We start from the raw sequence: 25,224 nt of genomic DNA, 5'->3' as shown, positions 1-25,224 counted from the left end.
GCTGCTGCTGTTGCTAATGTGAGTATGGTGAGGTATTTGTCTACAATGAAGGAAGAAAATGTGAAAATTTTGTTGCATGAATTATAACAATATGAAAGAAACCCTCCCCCCCCCCAAAGATTAACACTATGTGAGCTTCTATAAACAAATACCATTGGGGAAAAGATTTTATCCTGAAATATTATATTTACCTTGTGCTGCCTTTTGCATATGCCTCTGGATTATCTCTTCTTTCAGATGATCTGTGCGAAAATTAAAATCCAAATCACTAAAGAGAACTTCCAGCATCTCGGATTTCAATTTTTAAACAATAACTTTGCATACTTTTTGCAATAGTCCCATTTACTCCCATACGTTACATTGACCCCACAGATTATTAATAAAGAGCTTTCTATCTTTACTTTGACATGCTAATATCTTTAGAAACATTGGTACATATTTTGAAAATAAATATTCCACGACAATGGAAACACGGGTGTTTGTTAATCTCTCTCTTATCTTTCTCTCTCGCCATATAATTTTGAGTGAGAGATATTTTTGTAATTGTATTTATACTTCTTGCAAAATAAATCAGTGGCTTCTGATAGATGGATGGGAGTGGGGAGAAAGGGGAAGGGTCAGGGAAAGAGAAAGAGAAAGAAAAAGGGAGATAGACAAGCTCATCAGTCAGGGATACTGGTGCCAGTCGATCATGCAAAGTGGGAGGCATCGTCACCCCAGTGAAACCAGATGGGTCAGTTAGAATCTGCGCTGACTACAAGGCAACGTTAAACAAAGCCTTGCAAAAGCGCTTACCGGTCCCGTGGTGCAACACTTGCTGCACTCGCTGGGGCAAGGGCACGTTTTGCCAAATTAGATTTGGCCCAAGCCTATCAACAACTGCCCGTGACGCCAACACAGCCAAGCCCAGACAATTGTGACTCACAGAGGTGCTTTCAAGTGTACCCGGTTACAGTTTGGGGTGAGTGTGGCACCTGGTCTATTTCAAAATTTAATGGAGCGACTTCTGCAAGGGCTCCCGGGTAGTCCCTATTTCGATGATGTATTGGTATCAGCGAAAATTTAGAAGAATTGGGGAGCGATTGAGAAAAGTTCTGGGCATTTTCCGGTCAGCGGTCTAAAGGTTAAAGTGAACAAATGCCAAATAGGGGTAGAATCTGTAGAGTTCTTGGGCTACAGAATAGACAAGGAAGGAATCCACCCACTGAGAGCAAGGTCAAGGCAATAAGAAAGGCTCCAGCGCCCAAAAACAAAACAGAGCTACAGGCATTCCTGGGTCTAGTGAACTTTACGCGGTCTTTTTGAAAAATAAGGCAACCGTTGCCGAGCCGCTACATAAGTTACTGGGAAAGAATACTGCTTGGTCTTGGGGAAAGACGGAAGCTAGGGCTTTCGAAGCAGTAAAAAACCTACTCTCGAGCGATAGCTTACTAATTCAGTATCATAGCACAATGCCATTGGTATTAGTTTGTGATGCTTCCCTTACGGGTGGGGGCTGTGCTCAGCCACAGGCTTCCAAATGGCACAGAAGCCCCAATAGCCTTCTACTCCAGAACGATGTCCTCGACAGAGAGGAACTATAGCCAGTTGGATAAGGAAGCGCTAGCTATAGTGTCAGGGGTAAAAAAGTTTCACGAATATGTTTTTGGTAGAAACTTTGAAATTGTTACAGACCATAGACCACTGTTAGGGTTACTGGCTGGCGACCAACGCCTGTGGCACTTCGCCCGATTGACCCGATGGACTATCTTTTGGCCGCCTACTCCTACAAACTGCAGCATCGCCAGGAAAAGAGTTGGGGCATGCGGACGCATTAAGCAGATGCCCACTACCAGGGGCGATCGAGGACCCCACTCCGGGACGCCCATACTGTTAATTGACTCTCTGGACTCTGGCCCAGTCACATCTAAGGAGGTGGCTCGGGCATCATACCGGGACATTATTTTGAGAACTGTACTTGGTTGGGTACAAGAGGGTGGCCCGCTGCGCGGGCGAGCGTTTTAAAGAGTTTGTAAAGAAACGTGGGAACTTTCGGCTCAAGGGGTGCCTGCTATGGGGGATCAGTGGTGGGTTTCTACCAGTTCGCCCTGGTGGGATGCTCCGCCCACCCACCCATCATCACAGACGTTCTGCGCATGCACAAAGTGCCGGGTGCAAGCAAAACACACACATGCGTGCACTCACAGTTCCAAACCGGCAGCAAAGGTAAGTGAAACCCCCTATTGCTTAGGACCATATGTATCTCTCAACTAATTTAAGAAAGCTCTTAGCTGAGTTTCAAAAGCATTTTACAAAACTCCCTCTTCTGTTGCTGTCTATGACAAGCGAAATAAGAGAGTATCAGAAATAGAAAAAAGACAAGTCAAAATAAAGATACACACACACACACACACACACACACGTATGTTTTGACACGTCTTTTTTTCTATTTCTGATACTCTCTTAGATTATATATACACATTATATACACACAGACACACACATAGGCACACACACATGCATTGTATCTGCTACTATCTGCTTTAATCCTATCCACTAGGGACCTGTAGCCTCCAACAGATGGGGATATCCAAAGACAAAGGTTCCTCATTTCTTGGCCAAATTCTAATTGTATCTAACTAATTATTTCAATCTGCCTAGCAACCAATATTTGTGACAGACAAGTCCTTTTAGAAGTATGACTTGATTGGCTGGGCTCAGAAATTCAGTAGCCTTCCACACCCCCACAGATCTTTTAGACATAAAATTATCAAAATGGCATACACAATTCACCTTCCCTTAATCCTCAGATCACAGTAATAAAGATGTGTCATAATGTCATGTCTCTATGTACAGGACTTTCTATTAGTTCCACCACTACCTTCCAGGGGGGAATATAATGTCTCCTGTCTCCTGCTAGTCAATGTAACTACATACAAAAATGTTGCACTGACCAATATCTATCTATGATCAGTCTACAATAGACAGAGAAAACCGTCAATATAATCTAGAATCCTAATATCAGCATTTAATAAATGTTGGGTTTATCTTCTCAACCTCAACAAATTTTTGGAAATTTTCTTTTGGTAACTTTGATATAATCGTAGTTTGTTTGTAGCCCTTCAAATGGCTGGGAATGGGACCACAATATTTTTTATTCTGTATTCTGAGTAGGAGTAGATACAGAATAATATCCTGCGGGAATATGTTACTAGGAAATGCCAGGCCTGCCAGGAGTCCAGACCGCTACCCCCAACGGCCCCGGTTCGGGAATGGGAGAAACCCCAAGGGCCCTGGTCTAGAATCCACATTGATTTTGCGGCCCTTCCACGGCCAAACCTTCCTGGTAGTAGTCGATGCCTACTCCAAATGGCTGGAAATCATTCTCATGAGATCCATGACAGCCGAGGCCGTGATCTCAGTCCTACGGCACCTATTTGTAACCCATGGGTTGCCCGACACACTAGTTTCCGATAACGGCCCGCAATTCACGGCAACCCAATTTGAGGAATACTTGGCAGAAGAGGGCATCCGACATGCCCTCTCGGCGCCTTTCCACCCTGCGACGAATGGCCTTGCAGAGCGTTTCGTCCGGAGCGCAAAGAGGCATTGTCCAGACTCAAGCCAGGCGACTGGCAAACAAAAATCGATGTTTTCCTGGCGTCCAACACAGAACCCCTGTGTCACAACCGGCAGAAGCCCAGCAGAATTATTAATGGGCGAAAACTCAGGTGCCCACTAGACCGTTAAATCCAAACTATACACCAGAGGATTACAAGGGGGGACTTGAAAAAACTAGAGGGATGGAAATAGGCGACCAAGTGTGGGCACACAACTATGGTGAAGGCCCAATCTGGGTAGCAGGACAAATCTTAAACATAACAGGTCCAAAATCATACTTGGTGGAGTTAAAGGACGGCCGAGTATGGAGGCGCCACATAGACCAAATACGAAAACGCATAGCCGAACAATCCGATCTAGACGAAACAGGCCCTGACTATACAATGTTTGAATCCACAGCTGACTCAAACCCGGGAAAATCGCAGGACTTATCTGAGTTCCGGGAGGTCCAGCGACGCCAACAGGTTCCATTAGAAAACAGCAGGGACGACTCTGCAAATAATCCAGGGCCGGATGGCCTAGAGGAGGAGCTGAGAGGAGCAAACAGCCCCTCCGGTCAGCTCGACCCACTCCCAGGGAATGAACTGCGCAGGTCCGAAAGAGTCAGGAGACGCCCAGTCTATTTGCGTGATTACGTTGAAAAATAATATGTAAATATCATGTAAATAGGGGTAAAGTGTTTTCTGGGAGGGAAGGAGTGTAATGTATCTTTAAATATTTTGGCGGGAAACAAGCACGTTGTTGATTGGTTGAAGTCGGTTAGACTGTATATAAGGAGAGGTTTTTCCCAGCCTGGTTGCTGGGTTCACCATATATTAAAGAGCTGTTGTCACTACCCTGGTCTCCAGCCTCACATTTCCCGAACTTAACAATAAATATCAGCCCACAGTATTACAATAAACTTAAAAGGATGAATAAGCTTTAAAAAAAACAATCTTGGAAGATGCAAAATTAGCAAAATGACTACATGTCTGGTGTTAACATATGAAACTTATGATCTCCCATTGATATATATGAAGGATATATAAAGGAAGTTTACTAAATTATACTAATGGCACATAAATTATTATAGGTCAATATCTGCTCAAAATTGCCAGTTATGTGTGATCCTAAAATAGACTACTTAACATTTATTCCATGTAGCAGTATTTCCCACATCAGTTTCACAGAAGAATGAGAATCATAAAAATTTGAAAACGCTCCATGTGTTTAAAGGGGATGCTTGCAAACATTTGATTGCACTTGCTTTCTTTGTCTGCTCTCATAGATTGTAGTGTCACAGTTCATCCCAGGATAATGTTTAACAAAAACAAACCTAGGCATAAATCAGCATGACCCAAATGGCCTCAGATGATTAACTCCATAACTTGCGGTAAAGTGAAATTTAAACAGCTAAATCTGCTGCTGCTGTTGCTAATGTGAGTATGGTGGGGCATTTGTCTACAATGAAGGAAGAAAATGTGAAAATTTTGTTGCATGAATTATAACAATATGAAAGAAACCCTCCCCCCCAAAGATTAACACTATGTGAGCTTCTATAAACAAATACCATTGGGGAAAAGATTTTATCCTGAAATATTATATTTACCTTGTGCTGCCTTTTGCATATGCCTCTGGATTATCTCTTCTTTCAGATGATCTGTGCGAAAATTAAAATCCAAATCACTAAAGAGAACTTCCAGCATCTCAGATTTCAATTTTTAAACAATAACTTTGCATACTTTTTGCAATAGTCCCATTTACTCCCATACTTTGCATATTCCGTTACATTGACCCCACAGATTATTAATAAAGAGCTTTCTATCTTTACTTTGACATGCTAATATCTTTAGAAACATTGGTACATATTTTGAAAATAAATATTCCACGACAATGGAAACACGGGTGTTTGTTAATCTCTCTCTTATCTTTCTCTCTCGCCATATAATTTTGAGTGAGAGATATTTTTGTAATTGTATTTATACTTCTTGCAAAATAAATCAGTGGCTTCTGATAGATGGATGGGAGTGGGGAGAAAGGGGAAGGGTCAGGGAAAGAGAAAGAGAAAGAAAAAGGGAGATAGAGACAGAGAGATGCACATGAAAGTCTGCATGTCAAGCAACCTGCAATCTCAGGAAATCATTGATAGCAGTAATGGAAATTCAATATTACACTCAAATAATAACATATTCCTTTTTTATATACTTTTTTGATTCAAGATTTACAAAATACATAAGCAATAAACAAAAAAGAAGAAAAAAGCAAAATATGCAGAAAGAATAAAAAAATTGAAAGAAGTTTCTGATTACCTTTGCAAGAAATATAGCTACCATTACAAAATTATCTCTCACTCAAAATTATCTCTTTCTCAAATTACTATGATTACAAAAAGGCTCACTTTTTCTATTACCCAGTTTTTGTTTTTTAGTCATCAAACCACAAATCATAAGTGGATTTTTTCTGTTTCATGCAAAAAGTTTATACGGGGTTGCCAGGCAATCATAAATGTATTTTTTTCCTACTGAAAAGTTAATTTAATTGTTTTGGTAAATTCTATCATCTTCACCAACAATTCTTTTATTGTAGGTAGTGTAGAACCTTTCCACATCTGAGCATATAAGCATATTGCTCAGTGGTGGGTTTCAAATTTTTTTACTACCAGTTCTGTGGGTGTGGCTTGGTGGGTGTGGCATAGCTTGGTAAGCGTGGCTTGGTGGGTGTGGCAGGGGAAGGATACTGTAAAATCTCCATTCCCACCCCACTCCAGGGGAAGGATACTGTAAAATCTCCATTTTCTCCCAATCAGCTGGGACTTGGGAGGCTTAGAATAGATGGGGGCGGGACCAGTCAGAATTTTTACTACCGGTTCTTCAAACTACTCAAACTTTCCACTGTCGGTTCTCCAGAATTGGTCAGAACCTGCTGAAACCCACCTCTGGCCTTGCTGCAGTTTTCATAAATAAAAGCAAAGTTCCATTACTTTTTTCCTAGTTTCTTATCCATTAGCAATAGCACTTACACTTATATACTCCTTCACAGCCCTTTCTAAGCAGTTTACAGAGTCAGCAAATTGCCCCCAACAATTTTACCCACCTTGGAAGGATGGAAGGCTGAGTGGGCCTGGTGGGTTTGAACTGCTAAATTGCAGTCAGCCGGCAGTCAGTAGAAGTAGCCTGCAGTACTGTACTCTAACTACTGTGCCACCGAGGCTCTTAGTAAATAATACCATATTCCAAAAGCTATTATAATGTATATAGTATTTGCTTCTTTTAATGTGAAATGCTTGAACTCAATCTGTTTCTACCATTAAGCTAAAATGCATCCACTCATTTGAATGGTAGTCCCTTTTCCAGAACTTTGCCTGGCTGTGCATTTGCTAGCAATATATACTCCGGAAGCATACATGAAAAATCTGATCTTCTGGTTTTCTTTTGATCGTTCAATAGTCCCTAGACATATTCTGTACAAAATTTCATTCTTTATATCAGAAATTTTTAAGGAATAAACTTTTGATAAACACCATCTAAAGCAATTAATTGTTGAAGAAATTATTTTTATATCTATCACTTATCTTTTTTTTTAAATAAAAAGAGCATTTCTTTACAAATAGATAAAACTCTAAAACCCAAGTCAGTTTGCTTGTCATAAAAATATACAGCTTTCATATTTAAATTCTACATTGGATTATAGCTGGAAGAGAAAAAGATATAACAATGTTAAGGGTTGAAATTATCTTGATAATTTCATTGTAAACAATGTTTTTGTTAATGTTAGAACATCCATGCTAATTCCAAGCCTCCTGGGCAATATATATGGTAAATGTGAAGAGCACAAAAGATTTCAGAATAAGTCTTAATTATGACTATTCTCATGGAAAAATGTGTTGGCTAAAATATATGTCTTTATTCTATGTGGTTACATAAAAATGAATGATGTATACATGAGAACTGTTTCATGAGAACTTATTCATAAAGGGAAAAGAAGACAAAAGGTGGCCACAATGAGAAATGTCTGAAAGGCTTTTCCAGAGGGATCCATGAGAGGGAGGAGCAAATGATAAAACATGTCACATGATGCCCTTGCCCCAGACATATGGGTGCAAATATGTGCACTTCATCATTTTGACATAATCTTATTTGCTATAGCTATATGAGTGCAATTTCCTCCATAAAATATGGAATGGCCATTACATTGTTACATAAAATTATCTGAAATTGAATAATTAATAACTCTTTTAGAAATAAACACAGATATTACAAACATAGTTTTAAAGCATGGAAGGGTAAAAATAGTAATAAAACTTCAGAAAAAAAATGTAATTTTGCAAGATATCCAGCTGGAAATTGAAGACTAGAAAATATAACTGATTAGAATTGTCTAGCATGTATTTTAAAAATGTTGTATATGAGTATGTTTTAATATAGTTATGTCAGAAAATTAAATCCAAAATTAATCCCAGAACCTAAATGCTGAGCTTTATTCTGGAGACCTAAAATATTGAAGGTGAAAGGAATACCAATGATCTGCTACAAACTTATGAATAACTTTGATTTCATTAGGAATTAAACAAGGTAATTGGTTACACATGTGCAGTGAGATTAGGTACAAAACTATTATTAACAATTTCCTGCAATCATCTTGGTTCAAATTTGCCCCCAAAATAATACTGATGTCTGAAAGTAGGTTCTACATTCTGATTAGCTCTACAGGTAACACATTTGCTGACAGAAGTACGATATATGCATATAGTATCACAGTTGGGCTTTTCTATCATGCAATTTTTGTTCGATAAGTTTATAAAATCTTTTCTATGATTAAATATTCCCTGAATGGAATAGACAAATGGAAGATGAAAATGTAATAAGGTTCAATTTTGTATAACAATTTCAATTTGTGCCACTGCAAATATGTCAAATTCTACCACTGTTGGCAATATGTTTTACAAAGAGGTATACAAAACATTTCAGAACTGAAACACATCTAAAATAGCCTGTTCCAACCATGGAACTGAATGTTTCAATGTCAATGAAAGTAATTTAATGACAGAAGAGCTTGTTCTAACCCTACCTTTTCAGAAGTACACTGACCTGAAACTGAGCCATTCTCACCTTAATTTGGTGGTTGGAAGACTTTTCTTTTTGAGGTCAGAACATAACTGATAAAGTTAGAACAAACTGTTCTAATGTTGAAATAGTTTTAGTGAGATTGGACTGGAATGTTTCAAAATCAAGATATTTCAAACTTGAACCGTTGAAAGTTTTGTACATCTTGTAAAGCTCAATGAATGTTAATACAAACCGCCTTCATTAAAATTATCAGATATGTTCAGAAATTTTAGTGTTAGAACTGAGAAGTACTGGTGGAAATGTATTGTCCATTTCATATAATTCATAGCATCATAGAATCACAAGGGATCAGAGGTGAAGTCCAACAACAGCAAATTCACTACACGATACCCAATAGCTGACCATCTAGCCTCTGTTTGAAAACCTCCAGTAAAGGGGAAGAAGTAGTTCCTTGCAGTCACCTATTCTATTGATTGACTGTTCTTAAGGTCAAGAAGTTCTTCCAAATTATCTAATCTATATATACATCCTTGATGTTCCATCTTCTTAGGTCTAGTCTTACACTCTGGAGCAAATGAGAATAAGTCCAACCCTCCTAAAATATGATAGCCCTTCAGATATTTAAAAACCCTATCAATCTTCTCTTCTGCAAGCTATATATACCTAGTTTTTTAACAGTTCCTTGTGGAATTTGCTATTACACTGTACTCTTCTACAGAATATCCTCAAGAGGCTCACTGACCTTGAAGGAGTATTAGATGGGAGTAGTAGCAATTTTGTGAATAAGCTAGAAAGAATTCCTGTCACCAGCAAGTTTTAATGTAATAGCTGTTCAAACCTTCTTAGGTAAACTTTATTGAAATTAAGTATTTGAAAAAGGTACAAAACTTAACTGTTAGGTTAAGGGTAGGGGAAAAGAGCATTATTTATTTATTTATTCATGATGATAATAGCACCTTCCTTTTGAAAAATTATTTATAAATGACTGAATATGCCCTCTTCTGTACCCTTAATATTGTACAGTATTATATAAACAAAAACAGATGTTTAATAGCAAACATTTAAAAAAACCATATACTCTGACTCATATTCCTTGTTTCAGTTCTAGCTCAATTAAGAACAAAGAGCCAGTTAAATTAATGTTTCATCTACATTTAGGATTTTGAAATGTTTAGAAAACAGTTGACTTGAGAACATTTTTAAAACATGTAATAAATATGGCTCTTAAAAAACAGCCTGCTTATATTGACTCTCCAGTAATTGGACATTTAATTAACTGGTACATTGGATCCAAAAGCCATGTTGATGCAATTAGAGCCCAACTGAAGATTTGAAAAACAATTGCAGGCTTTTGTGTCTCTAATAATCAGGCAAGACAGTTAAAATCCAAGTGAAAAAGAAATACTGGGAGCTGAAAGCATAAGTAAAGGGTGGTGAAACCTGGCCTGGCAATAATAGGTATGAAAGGGATTTGGGTATCCTTGTCAACCACAAGTTAAACTAACAGAGTTAGTCAGCTGCTTTAAAAAATGCTATCTAGGATGCATTAATAGGAGCAACAAATCAGATTATGGGAAGTAATTATTCCCCTTTCTGCTACCAGACCACATTTCTCTAAAAATGGGTACCATAGTTCAAAAAATGCCAAATTGTATAGCAAGTTAGAGGAATGCTAAGGCAGTTGTAAAGTATCTAGAAACCAAGCATTGTGAGGAATGGTTAAAGGCTGCCAGATGAAAGAAGTGAGTTCTTCCCTCAAGGTCTTCAAATAGAGATTGGATGATCATTTATTAGAGCCCTTCAAGTGAGACAGCAGGGGCTACAGGAAGAATAGGGAAACTTTTTCTTTGTCCTACATTAATATGCCTATGTGAAGTTTCCTCTTGGATATATCATTGTTTGAAACCTCCCAGTTCATGTACATTGCATTTTAAAGGTGAGGATCATGTTAATTTCTACAGAGACAGATTTTCATTTTAACCCTTTTGCAATATATAACATCCCCTCAATCTTCACTGGATGATATTTGCTCTTTAACAAGATTACTATGATTGTGATTACATGTAATTTACTTTCTTCAGGATTTGTGCAACCGAAAAGAGTTGAATTGTTGATCTCTCCATCTCAATATCTGCCGTTTGCTTGAAAGTATAAGCTTTTTAAAAAAATTTTTAACACATTTTAGACCTATGCTGTGGTAAACCCATTTATTTCAGTTATAGTTGCAAAAAAAAAAAAAAGGTTGTATATGGGTCAGTTAGATTAATGGTTCATTTAAATATGATGTTCAACCACTAGGTCATTATAAAGGTTACACCTCTGGCCAACTACATACCTCAAAAATGCAATCAACTCTTTTGCCCAACCACAGATGCTAACCATCATATTTTTCCCCAGTGCAACATTTTCTGTTATATAGCTGCTAGAGTATAACGGAAATGAACATAATAATCTGTAGAATATTAGCAGGCATAAGGACATATATGAATTTAGAATAGGCATTATTATAATAAAAATATGGAGAGATTTCTTAATTATTTCTTAATTGACAAAAACCATGAAGCTTATTTATCACAATAAACATATGAGTAGCCACATATTGAAACACAATATGTTGTTGAGTACAAAATTCAGCTGATTGTCAAGCAATTTGGAAGAATGCAGAGATAATATAAGATACCTATAACAGTGCAATCATATGCAAGTCAATTCATTAATAAAACCCATTCAAAGGGTAAGGACCTCTGGTGGTGCAACAGGCTAATGCAGCCTATTATTAACAGCAACTGCTTGCAATATTGCAGGTTCAAGTCCCACCAGGCCCAAGGTTGACTCAGCCTTCCATCCTTTATAAGGTAGGTAAAATGAGGACCCAGATTGTTGGGGGGCAATAAGTTGACTTTGTTTATAGTATACAAATGGATGAAGACTATTGCTTGACATAGTGTAAGCCGCCCTGAGTCTTCGGAGAAGGGTGGGATATAAATGCAAAAAAAAAAAAATGACAGCTTCCAATTAAATTAGATTTAATGGTACAAGTGTTTATAACTCCCACCTTCCAGGGATATCCGTCTCAGATAAAATTAAAGGTACCTAGGGTATCAAAAGCAAACTGAGAAGATCCATTTGTTCATCCCAGTTCAATGTATATTACAATATCAATTCAATATCACATATTCTTTATTACCAATTTTGTCCTAATCACTATGAAAGATCAGTTTTATTTAAAACAAAGCATTTTTATTGGTGTTATGGGAATGGCTTCAGAATGGAAAAGGCTGAGGACTATCATCTTATACTGTATGAATCACAGTAATGTCTTCCATCTGTATATGACCACCAAGAGAAAATAAGTAGGCTCTGTATAATAAAAATAATGTGTTTGTGCCATGAACAACTGTTAGAATACTAATGTGGATTTTTTTTCTTTGCTGTAGTGTAAACAACCAGGTATTCAAAAAATTACTTTATTATTTCCATAGCATTTCTTTCACTACCGGTCATGTGTAATAGAATAATTATCATTGTGAATAATATGAACCCAGAAAACTGCTGCCTAAATAAAAGCATGAAGGCAAATTAGGAGATGTTTCCAGCACTGTTATATGTATGGGACCTTTTATATAAACAAAGGAAATGCTTTAAACATTTAGTACTGCCATTTCCATAATTTTCAGAAAAACAAATATTTATCCAAGAAACAATGAACAATTGTATGTTCTTATGGAAATACACCTTTTGATCTTGATAATGTAAACTGTAGACAAGGTGCCTTTTAAGTAGAGTTTGCTTAAAAGTGAACTTAGAACTTGGCTGACATCTCTATTACTAATTATATTTTCTGAAATCTCACCAAACAAGCTGCTAAAAATATTCCCACAGTAGATACCAAATCATTTTTTCCAAGAAAGCTATTCTTGGTTTGGAGATAACAGCACCAATAAAATGTTGAATGTTGTAGCTCCACATGTTCTGGCAAAAAAATCATTTGTGGGATTTGAGGAATTCACTCAGCATGCAGTGAGCTGTCATTGGAACTGTGATTAATCTAGTAGTCTTTGGCCTCCGTTTCTGGACATTTTTATCATCCCAAGGTATGGAAAGGAGATGAAACTAACAAAATAACTGTGCACACTTTTGATGGAAGACATAAGGCATGATTGAATACGAAAGATAAAATGAAGAGGAAAGAAAAATTATGAGGGCAAGCTCAGTCTGTTTTCTCTGAACTCTGCTTGTTAGATTAATGAGGTTAATTTAAATCTATTACTCTTTCTTTCAAATGCACGTCCCTAATTAGCAACTAGAAGAAAAAGCAAAGGCTTTCATTTTTCTCAGTTACAAAATCTTGTTTGAATAGGTCAATGGCATTGTCAGTAAAAAATAAGTACAAACCAGAGTCAATTTCCTTCTTTCGAAGTAGAAATTCCCATGAAAGATAACCATTACATGAACCATTTGGTAATTTGATTAGAACTCATAACTATTATTTCAATAAAATATATCACCCTATAATAATTTTTAGATTCAAAATGGAAGTCTGTTAATAAAGTAAATTGCTCTGAAGTATATATAACATCCAACAATGTCTTTGAACAACCTATATAAGGGATAAATTAAAATTCAGACATAATATTTATTACAAACTCCTTAGTGAGCAGCTTAATCCACTAACTTCTGAAATAAACTCTATTAACATGAACGACATATAAGCAAAAGATTTGCAGCTCCTCATTCTCAGGCCTACGCCTAGTAATACTGGGAAATATAATGATATAGGTCTGGTAAACATTAAAATATATATTCATCAATGAGAGACATACTATATAGGTATATTATTTAATTGGTTGGAAAATTTAAGGGGAGGCTCATCTGATGCCTACTTTTATGTTATTTCAATGTGCAATTACATATTCAATGTCTAATTCTCTCAGCTCTTATAGTAAATGTTATGTGTATTGCTAATTCCATGCTGCTGTTTTTCACAAATGGTTTATATATTTCCCTATGTTTTATTACACAGCTATTTATAATTCAGTGCATCTCTAAGTGGAAAATATATGCTTCATTGTTTACTGTGAATATATATTCATTTCACTGCCTTAGTTTAATGGCAAAATCTTTGGCACGATATTGGAATAGACAGGAAAAAACAATAACACTGAACATTAGCTTGGTTTACATACTATGCTAAATTAGGTTTTGTGCATTTTAATTACATCATAATTGGTTGGATATGAACATAGTAAGCCTTAAACCAGTGGACAGGTTTGTTTGGGTATGCTGGCTGAACTATTCTGTGACCTGAAATCTACGTCTTAAAGTTGCTAATATTGAGAAACCTGCCTCATATAAGAGAAAGAAAATCTTTGAAAGAAAACCCTAAATATGGCCATTGCATCAACTTCTGACAGCTACAGTAATTTGGCACAACAACAGCAAAACAAATTTGTCCTACCACAAAGTGAAGAAAAAGTCATACTAACTATGCTGTTTAATATGAAACAGACTAAGGAAGTTGGCAGCAATGGGAGCTTGAATGGAAAGGGTGCGGGAATTGAGGAAAGGAAACACAAAATATATACATAGCTTGATCCACAACATCAGAATCAAAAACGGTCTGTCTAGACCACGGACAAAAACCCTATTTGGCCTGGGAGTTATGACCCACTTTAGACCTTGTCCTTATGGGTTTGAAGAAGCCTTCAAGGAATGATGGTCACCTGGTCCAGTTTTCCATGCTGTAAGGATCTTCTTGGAGAAAACTCAGGTTAAAGTTAAAAAGAGACATAGTTCACCTTGCAGAAACAATGATAAAAATCACACAGATTTTGTATTTTCTAATGACACTTCCCTGTAATAGCTCATAGTAATATCTGGTATATATAAATACCATGGTATCTAGAAGTTACATTTTTGGTATCCTAAGACAAGAAAAGTCCAAGTCATGACCTTAGAGCAGTCATTAGTTACATTTTTACTATTTTATCCCCTATTTGAGCATTGGAACCCTACATTATATCACCTACCAAAGCCTTTAAAAGATTCCATTTGCCAAGACCAGCAAAATTTCTCATACTACATTCTAGGCCAGTTGCTTTGTAAAAAAGGCACAATTATTTATTTCTTTGAGTCCTGCTTTGATTCAGCTCGTGGATTGGATCATAGCCCATCAGTTCTGTATGGGTCCAAATGAACGATAAGCTTGTAAATAACTTTTTTTGCCCAGTTAGATGGAGTGCATCTGGACATTGCTTTCAGTTGTTTATCATATCTCTTTCTGAATTAAATACAGAATTGGCCCATTACCACAATTCCTTCAAAAACAGTAAAACTTCAAGACTGCATATTGTGAAGGTTCACTGTCCTTTAAGTCAATTGTGTATTCATGCTGATGCTGGTCTTAATCAGTCTCCACAAATCAACATGTGATTGTCTGTTTGTATTTTTATTATTTGATCATTTCTAAGGAATGTCAGAAATAAAAAAAAAAGCACTGATTTGATAACTCTGAGCACCAGAAGAATACTGAGTTAGAACTATATACTATACCACATGTTTTTAAAATATTACTTTAACCAGTGTTTAAAAAAGAAGACATTGCGGGATGTTTTAAACCAAGCACTACGTATAGTACTGTAAAAGAGAATCACCTTTTGGATGACTAAGAATCTCAGAAAATATTTTTTGAGCATTTGAAAGCCACAGGGTGCCCATACAACAAAGCAAAATAGCTGTGAGGGGATTTTCATTTCATTTTTTTTTCCCCAGAAGCATTCTTAGAGGAGAGGGTGATTCTTCTCTGCTAAATCAATTTGGGAGTCTACCTGCTGCTGTTGTATTGTCTCAAAATCCTAAGAAACTGCACTACCTCTTATTGAAATGAGTTAGATTTTTGGGCAGGGTGGGTGGGTGGGGGAGAACACTTGCATTACTTATAGTCATGGAGCCCCAAGTTGTCCATTTCAATCTATCACAGAATTATAAAGCTTTTCTTAATAGACCGTAAGTCCAGAATACCTTAGCTTCTTCATTGACTACTTTCTCTATTCTCTATTCCACCAGTTCTTGCTTGCAGGCAAATGGTATTTCTTGTAGATCTTCCAATGTACAATTGTTGCTCATGCCATTGTTTGTAGTAAACCTGTGCATCATCATCATCATCATCATCATCATCATTATTATTATTATTATTATTATTATTATTATTATTATTATTATTCATTAAACATGAAATTTAGTCAACTGAACATTCAAAAATGCATCACAGATACCATTGACTGGTGCTAATGGTTGATACGGGTTGCTGCCAGCGTCCTAGGTATCAACCAAGAACCTTCTTAGGATGTACGATGTTCCAAGTAGCGCAGTTTTTTGCTGTTCCACTGGTGTTATTGCAGGAAGCTGCAATTTGTTGATGTATTTTATAAAATTCTTGGACATGGTACCAAGTGCCCCGATGACAATGGGTATCACTGCTACATGTTTCATCCATAATCGCGTAGTTTCAAGGGCCAGGTCACGTTTGTGATTTTTTCCGTTTTTTTTTTCTTTAACTCTAGCATCTCCTGGTACCGCGATGTCAATAAATTGTATGTTTCGGTTTTCGACAACTGTGATATCTGGCGTGTTGTGTTCCAAATGACGAATGTCTGTATTCGAAAGTCCCACAAGATCTTCACCTTCTCATTTTCTATAACTTTTTTCATTTTATGTTCCCATGACTTTTTGGATACAGGTAAATTGTAGTTTTTACATAATGACCAGTGGATTAATTTAACAACTCGGTCGTGTCTAGTTTTGTAATCAGTTTGTGTGATTTTGCTGCATTCACATATTAAATGTGAAACAGTTTCGACCTTGTTGTTGCAAAGTCGGCAGTTTGGATTGTCAGTGGTCTTTTGTATCTTCGCTTTCATGGCATTAGTTTGTAGTGCTTGTTCTTGAACAGCAAGAATTAAACCTTCCGTTTCTTTCTTGATGGTTCCCATCTTAAGCCATGCCCATGTCAAGTTGTTATCACATTTTCCTTCAATGTTTTTCAAGTGCTATCCATGCAAAGCTTTGGTTTTCCATCCATTTAATCTGTCATCTAACTATTTTTCCTTTTATTCTGCCTTTGTTTCTGTTGTTTTAATAATGTTCTCCATTTTCACAGCCTGCAGCAATTTTTCTGTACTTTGGTGACATAGTCATTCAAACTTCACTTTTCTCCTTCTACAGTTTGATGCAATAGCCCTCTGCCCCCTATTCTTCTTGGCAGGTACAACCTGTTGATGTCACTTTGTGGATGTAAAGTGTGGTACATATTAAAAAGTGTACGTGTTTTCCGGTCCAAATTTTCCAGTTCAGCCAAAATCCAGCTGATAATTTTCCAGTTCAGCCAAAATCCAGCTGATAATCCATCTGATAAGCTGGGTAGCATATCACTGGAATTGTATTAATGGCTTTAATTATGTTTCCAGCATTCAGTTTTGATTTTAATATTTTGCGGACCCTCCTGATGTATTCCTTTTGCGTTGAATCTTTGACTTTTCCATTCAAGATGTTATCTGCTTCCAATATGCCTAAGTATTTGTAACCATCATTATTTATTATTATTGTTGTTGTTGTAGTACTAGTTGTTATTTACACAAATATGTGAAATCACAGCTGCCAGTTCTTCAGCTGATGTTGGCCTTCATGTGCATCTAGCATCTTCTCAAGAATCTAGGATGTCATCATATATTGATATAGTGTATAGATCCAAGCAGTGGATTTTGTAATTAATAGATTAAAAATTTGTCAATGCACAGATTTTCTAAGTGGTGTCTACATTTTTTGAATGGCACCCATTTTGTCAATAACCATAGCCAGTTGATGCCATAATCTTTTCACTTTGATTTTCAGATCTTTATACTTTGTGATCTCCAATTCTTTGTCTTCTATCTATTATCCCCTGGAATTGCCACACAAATTACCCATATTTTCTTCTTTTCAGCCTAAATCTGGTGTGTTATATACCAATTATTATTTATTATATTTTTGTTTTCTCTCTCTATGTATATTTGTATATATGTCATTATCATCATCATAATTGTCATCGTCAACATCATCATCATTTTAGCCATTGCCTATCCACTGCAGGATGAAGGGCTTTTCAGCATGTTTCCAACCAATATAGTCCTGAGCTTTCTTTTGCCAATTGGGCCTATAATACTTGCTGATGTTGCTGATCCATCTTTTTTAAGGTCTCTTTTGTGGATGCTTTTTATCAAATGGGATCCATTCTATGACTGCCTTGGTCCACCTGTCATCAGTTCTTCTTGCTATGTGACCAGCCCATTTCCATTTCAATTCTTTTACTCTCTTGATGATATTGTATACTTTTATTTGTTCTCTAATCCAGCGGTCACCAACTGGTGGTCTGTGGACCACTGGTGGTCTGTGAGAAAATTTTGGTGGTCCACAGATAAATTATTTGCATTTTTTCTATTGCACTAAATCAGGGGTTCTCAAACTATGGCCCCTGGGACAGATACATGCAATGAACGTTTGTGTTGCTGCAGAGTCTCCCCCTTCAGGGTCTTTTTGTGTGGGTTGGAGGGGGGCAGAAATTCCAACTTGGGCTTTGCTTTAGCCTCCTGGTGTGGGGCTTTGAGCAAGGGCTGAAGGGAAACGCCACTGGTGGCAAAGAGCCAGACAGCCTTGTTCCAGTGGGACTGCCTCATGGCCTGGAACTGGCTGCCCATCTCAGCCCACTGAGCCTCCAGGTTCTCACTCCCTGGCCTTGCACTCCCGCAGATCTTCCCTCTGTTTGGAAAGCCTATGCTCCTAGTCCTCAATGAGGTCCGTCTGCTGAGTCTTTTTTTTGGTCAGATCCAATTTGTACTGAGCCAGCTGTTTTGCCAACTCTTTCTTGTGATGGCTGCTTAGCTCCAACAACTGCTTCCTGTTGGGGCCCTAAGGAGCCCGGGCGGGCAGACAATGAGTGGCTGGGACGGGAGGGACGAGTATAGGCCAGTGAGCTTCCCCTTGACATGAGTGACATCGAGTTGGCCCAGTCACATGACCACCCAGGCAGTCATTGGGCAGATCATATTAGTGGTCTGCGGGATTTAAAATTAAGAATTTAGTGGTCCCTGAGGTCCGAAAGGTTGGTGACCCCTGCTCTAATCCAGGTGCAAGTCTTTCTATCTTGTCTTGTAATGTTGAGCATGTATCTTTCCATGGCTCTTTGCCACTCGTAACTTTTGTATTGATTGCGAGGTTAGTGTCCATGTTTCACCAGCATATGTTAGAGCAAGTAGCACACAATGATTGAAAACTTTTCTTTTCATACATAGGGGAAAGCTGTTTTTGAACATACAATAAAGGAAATTGGTCAGGGTACTAAATATGGTTGACAGGCATCCAGCAAGTTAAGCATAATTTTCAAGAACAACCTCCCCCTATGTATATATGTATGTGTATCTCAGTGCAGTCCTAAATCAAATCACCATGTGATTGGACCCAAATTTATAACTATTTTATGTGATCATAAAGCAAATCACTGCATTTATTAAACAAATCACATGTTTGTTAAGTGAATTTGGCTTCCCCAAATGGCTGGCAAAAAAGGTTACAAATCATGATCATGTGATGATAGGATCCTGCAGCTGGTCATAAATCTGAGCCTGTTGCCAAGTGTTCAAATTGCAATCATATGATAGCGGTGGTGGCATGATAGTCATAAGGACAAGTAAAGGATGTAAAACATGTTTTCCTAAGCCATCATGACTTTGAACAGTCACTAAAGATAATTAAGGACTACTCGTTGAGAGAAAACACTGCCTATTTTTTTAAAAATGACAAGTTCCCATATTAAAGTCATGCAATAATGAGTATCAACATTGATAGCTTAGCAGGAGAGAACATATTACTGTTGCTTTACTATGCAAAACATCTGTTTATATCCCACTTTTCCATATACACAATCGCTAAGAGTGATTAAAAGTAAACATTAAAGAAATCTAAGCATTAAAAACAACACAATTAAAATCAAGACTAGCTATCATTAAAATAATTTCAATCACAAGCTAAGGTCTAGATACCCTTAGCTCACTCAGCAAGCTAATGGGAATAATTGCTAAGCAAATTAGACTTCAAAATCTGGGCTTTTTTCATATTTTTAGATTTCTGCAGCTGACAAAACTAAAAGTGTATCAGCCCAACCACAATATCTTCACAATTTAATGTGTTCTTTTGCTTGGCAGTTCATCCTAAAACTCTGGGTAAAATCAAATCCTTAGTTTTTGTGCTTGATAGCAATACTACACCAATTCTAAAATAAATTTTAAAAATCTATGGGGTGGTAAGCAGACTTTATCACTGACATAAAAATGAGGTAATCACATATGCCAATAGCCTATTTTGATTTGAAAAACAATAACCTTTGAATTGCATGAAAATATTATTTGTAGTTCATTGGTTGGGGGGGGGTGCAGTCCTGTGGAAAAGTTGCCAGTTATATGAGATTAGTAACAGAGTTCCTTTAAGTCTTTTAATTACTATTTTCTTAGTAATAAAATAACTAAATCCAGTCACCATTCAAGAATTGGAATATGATTACTTTTATTTTTGAACAGCAGGCAAACTACCACATAGAATTTGTCACATAATCAGAACTTGATATTCTTTTTAAAAAATTAAAAATATACATTAAATACTTTTCAAGACAAATTGTTAACAGTGCCATCCTATATATGTCTCTCAGAATTAAATTCCACTGGGCTGAATGGGGTTTAGCTAAATTATATAGGATTGGCTTTTATTTATCTGACAGACATTTGAGCTGCTTTTATACATTTGAGTCTCAAACAGGCTCAATAAAATTTTAACAACCAAAACCTACAACAAAATATAACAGTACTCCTGTTCAGGGTTCTAGCCTGATAGGCATTGATATAATTATTTGATCTCTTTCTTGGCACAGCTTAGCTTTATGTGACTGCTAAATATGTTCTCCATTCAACGGACTCATTGCAATATTCTTCCCATTCTTTCTCTCTCTACATGTAAATGTTGTACCTTGATGAACGTATCTTTTCTTTTATGTACACTGAGAGCATATGCACCAAGACAAATTCCTTGTGTGTCCAATCACACTTGGCCAATAAAATTCTATTCTATTCTATTTTATTATTTCTTTATTTTTAACCCTTAACCACAGACATACTGTTTTGGCTACGCTATTACAGACATGAGGTCATAATAACCTCAGTAGCAAAAAGACATTTGATGTTTTCATGGTTGGATCTAAAAATTGATGTATAGAGCAGTAAACCAAAAAATGTATTGATCTCTATCAAATTCACATCGTGCAGGCCACTTTTTGTTTCTCCATCCTTGAACTTCAATCTTTTTGCTCTAATTTTTACATTGGTTCACTGAATGATGGTGCTAATAATTTCTTTAGAAAATAATAATTTCCAAGTCTCTAGGGAAGTAGGTGAATTTCTGAGATTTCTAGCTGCTGGCCATAGTCCAGGTAATCACACAACAATATTGTGACTAGCGGTTCTGAATCTATTGCTTCCAAAAGGTGCAGAAGAACATTTGAATTTGTTCTTGCCATATAAATTATTGCACGATGTAGATTGTACCTGGTCATCAATTTCATTGGAGCTTCATCATCGCTGATGTCAGAATCAGCGGCGGCGGGGGTTCCTCATCGTCCATTACAAAATTTTCATCACAATCCAATTCCACTTCACTCAGATCACTCTCTGCTTCTCCATACCATTTTAAAACAATTTTTTTGAAGTTTGGATCACCAAATTGCACTTTTTTTGGCCAAAAACTTGGCCCCGACATTATAAAAAAATACGTTAACAAAGTTCAAAATGACCAAAACTCAAATTCAAATACCGCTACAGAAAACACCAAATAACTGACACAAGCACGATGCTGCATACAATCTTATTGGTGGGAAAACAAAAGCTATTCGCAACCAGAATAAACCATTTCTACAAATAGGGGTATTCCGAACATTTTGGAAAACTGTTCCGGTCACCACTCTGTGGTTATGGGTTAACATTGCACATTTTATCATTGTATTAATTTTCTGGCCAATTCACAATCAATAAAATGGAAGTAAATTGTATCAAAACTCATATTACAAATAATGTAATCACAGAGTCAAAAGAAGATTCATTATATGAAATTTATTTTGTAGGATTCTTGTAGGCATTTGGATTCTCTTGTTTTGGAATTATCCTAACTTTATTTATTTTTCAATTAAGAAAATAGATGTAGTTCAGAGTTGAACTGTGGAGTCTCTGAGTTTGGTCTTTGCTTGCAGACGTTTCATTGGCCAATTAGGTAACTAGGCCAACTAGGTAAAGGGGAGTGTATAAGAGCACCAACATGCCTACCATTCCTGTCCTAATGTTCCCTTTGATTGTATCCAATTTCGTATAGTTATCACATACTTATGTTTATATATATATGCTTATATATCGTATAGTTATTTCATGCTTATGCTTATATATACTGTTGTGACAAATAAAAAAATAAAATATGTTCTGAGAGTCAGTGTGGGATTTGCTCTCTGTTTATATACAATAGTTTGCCCTGCCAGTGTTGGTCAAGATGTGGCTTTCTAACAAGCAGTTCCTTGATTAGTATATTGTGTTCTACTTGATTATTTGTCTGGTGTTAATCCCTGTTTAGTTGGCTGCTGGAGAGGACCTGTTCTGGATCTTTGTGGTGTTGTTTCTTTCTGAGATTCTTTTAAATATCTCTTTTGAATGGTGTGTAAATGGTTTATTTCTATGTGTTTATTCATTTTTATTTTTGTCACTATATATTTTTACTGAATATGATTTAATATTGTCCAATTAAAAACTGACTGACAATATAGGAAAGAATAAAGATATAATACAAGGTAAGTAAAGAAGATTGGGATGTAATCATTTGACACAAAAATATATGCAAAAATACCAAATTAAAGAATCCATCCAGTGTAATCCAGGCCTGGGAGAACAACTAAGTCTTCAACATCTTTGGGAATGTCAACAGGATTGGAGCACCATAGATTTGGGATGGCTTGCATGCCAAAAAAATAGGTATCATAACTGAGATATTAAATTTATGTATACTGAGTAATATGAAGATGATATAATGATTCTATTTCCTCTAAAATAAATCATCAACTTCTTTCACTATTATTGCATTGAGTTCTGCTAGATTAAATCTAATAGTGATTGTAGCTGTAGATACAGGCAGATCTAGTGAACACATTAGTTAAAGTGAATATTCCAAAGATTTTAAATAATGCATTTGAGAACAAGGGGAAAATCTGTCTTTATTTCTTACAACGGACAAGTTCATTATTTATTTCTATATGATCAGAATTAAGAGTCCAAATAATAATTTGGGGACCCTCTTTTCTATAGATATCCCTTTTATTAATACCACTGGACATTTCCGCAAAATACAGTTCCATATATACTTCTGTACTCCCCTTGAGGTAACCTGAAAATTCTTATTCTCTGCCATTTGTTTGATATTTCTTTCCATTCATCCACTTACTTACTACAACAGCTGCATCTTATTTTCATGATCCCTTGCCTCTTTGCTTCATTTTAACTCATGCTTTCATTTGAGCTTACTTTAGTTATTCAGCAAAGACAATATTACTAACCACAGTTTTTAATAAAAAATATTTCTGCTGAAGTTTTGCATACCAGGTGGATTTTGAAAAAATAATACAAAAGGCCTACAAGCCCCAAACAGGATATTAATAACAGGTGAAGATACCTGTGATTCATTCTTTATTATTTCTTTCCATCAGTCTCCTTCACTGATATGTAAGAGAACTAGTATTAAATCAGTAGTCAGTCAAACCAAATTGAAATATATCAGTTTCTCAAAGCAAAGCAGACAAAAACAGGGAATATAAGGAGGTGAAGGAGTGGGTCCACATATTAAAAAACTGAAGAAAAAGACATGCAATTGGAAAAAAAAATGAGGAACTAAAATAGAAATGTAAGGAGAAGAACTAAAGTCTTCCCATTTTCCTTTAGTGGTTTTCCAATTATTTATGATAACTGAAAATATTGTGATATCTGTACACAAAAGACTAAGTTTTATGTAGCGCTACAGAAAAATAGCAAGTATCTAGTCAATGAATTTACACTTCTTCTGCACTATTGCTACCATGTTTTCCTGAAAATAAGACCCTGTCTTATATTTTTTTGAACCCTGAAATAAGTGCTTGGCCTTATTGCCATGCACTCAAAAGCCCGATTGGCCTTATTATGAGGGGATGTCTTATTTTGGGAGAAACAAGGTATTATTATAACAAATGGAATGATGCAATTGTACTATGTGGTAATAATGACATTCTATATAAATGAGGATCATTTATAAATAAAGAATGAAATGGTGTACATTCTTAGTGACTTACTAGGAAACTCTATTTCTAGGAATCTTGTTTTATCTGAAAGTTGGAACAATCATTTATCTTTCCTTTTACACTCATCTTCAATTACAGCATTAATTGATTTTTTTGCACAGAATAACAAGAACAGCTGTTTCCCTTAAGGAAATTAAATAATTTAATTAATTAAAAATATTTGCACTGATTTTTCCCCCAGCTTCTGGAAAGTTTAGATCAATTAATGGAATAAATTTCACGTTCATATTGAGGCATTAAATAAGTTAATGAAATATCTTACTTAATAACTAATTAAAGAATTAAACATTTTTTTAGGAGTGGAGATCATGTGGCCTGGATTTGTCCAGTTTTATGCTTTTGTCTAGAGTGTGTTTCTAAAAATATTAAGTTACAATTTGAGCACTGTGAAGAACTTTACTTTTTCATATCCTCTTCTTTAATATAATTTTTATTGAAGAAACTTTTAATAAGATAAAAACAATGAAAATATTTAAAAGAAAGAAGTTAAAAAAGAATACAAATTAGTAAGAAAGAAAATAGAAAAAGAAAATAAAAGATTATAAAGAAGCTTCCGGGGTTTTTAAACAATGGTTATAAAGGACTTTTTTATCCATTCTCTAAGGTTACATCATAATTTCTTTCCTTCAATATGTTACTCTTGTGTCCAAAGTTCTTAACCCATTTTATCATATAGTTTTTCACTTGTTCTACTTCTGTTTCAAATTTCAGTATAGGTTTATGGCAAGTACATGTTCAACTTCACCTTCTATATTGCTTCTACATTGTTCAACTTCACCTTCAAATTCTGTCTTCTGCTGCTCCATTCCAAATATCCAATTTTCTACCTTTAATCTTTCTCTTAACTGTACATATGAAAACTATTAAAAACTAAATCCCTCTGAGGACAGTTGCTGTCTCAATTTCATCTTATATTTTCCATGTCCTCTTTCTAAGAACTCTTGATAAGTTAACCATTTTTCTTTACCTGCAATATTTTTTTCTATAAAATGCTTCTTGTATTGAGATCAATAAGGCATTTTGGGGCACATTACTAATTTAAAGATTCTTAAAATTCACATTAACCTTAACATTATTGTACCATAGAAAATTGTGCCACCTGAACCACAGATCAGGCCCTTCTAATTCTGGTGTTTTTGA

General features: G+C 36.1%; 1 protein-coding gene across 1 annotated transcript in view; it reads right to left on the bottom strand.

Annotated features, from left to right (window-relative positions):
- KIF6 (kinesin family member 6) overlaps positions 1-25,224 on the bottom strand; it is a 138,041-nt gene that overhangs the window by 36,556 nt on the left and 76,261 nt on the right. Inside the window, exon 16 of the mRNA XM_058166959.1 lies at positions 5,189-5,239. Coding sequence (XP_058022942.1) covers positions 5,189-5,239 — 51 coding nt within the window. The remainder of the gene's footprint in view (positions 1-5,188; positions 5,240-25,224) is intronic.

The sequence above is a fragment of the Ahaetulla prasina genome, chromosome 1, assembly GCF_028640845.1.
Source record: "Ahaetulla prasina isolate Xishuangbanna chromosome 1, ASM2864084v1, whole genome shotgun sequence".
In the NCBI taxonomy this organism is placed as follows: Eukaryota; Metazoa; Chordata; class Lepidosauria; order Squamata; family Colubridae; genus Ahaetulla; species Ahaetulla prasina.
Note: the sequence above shows the minus strand (reverse complement) of the source record. Positions and strands in the feature narration are given on the sequence as shown.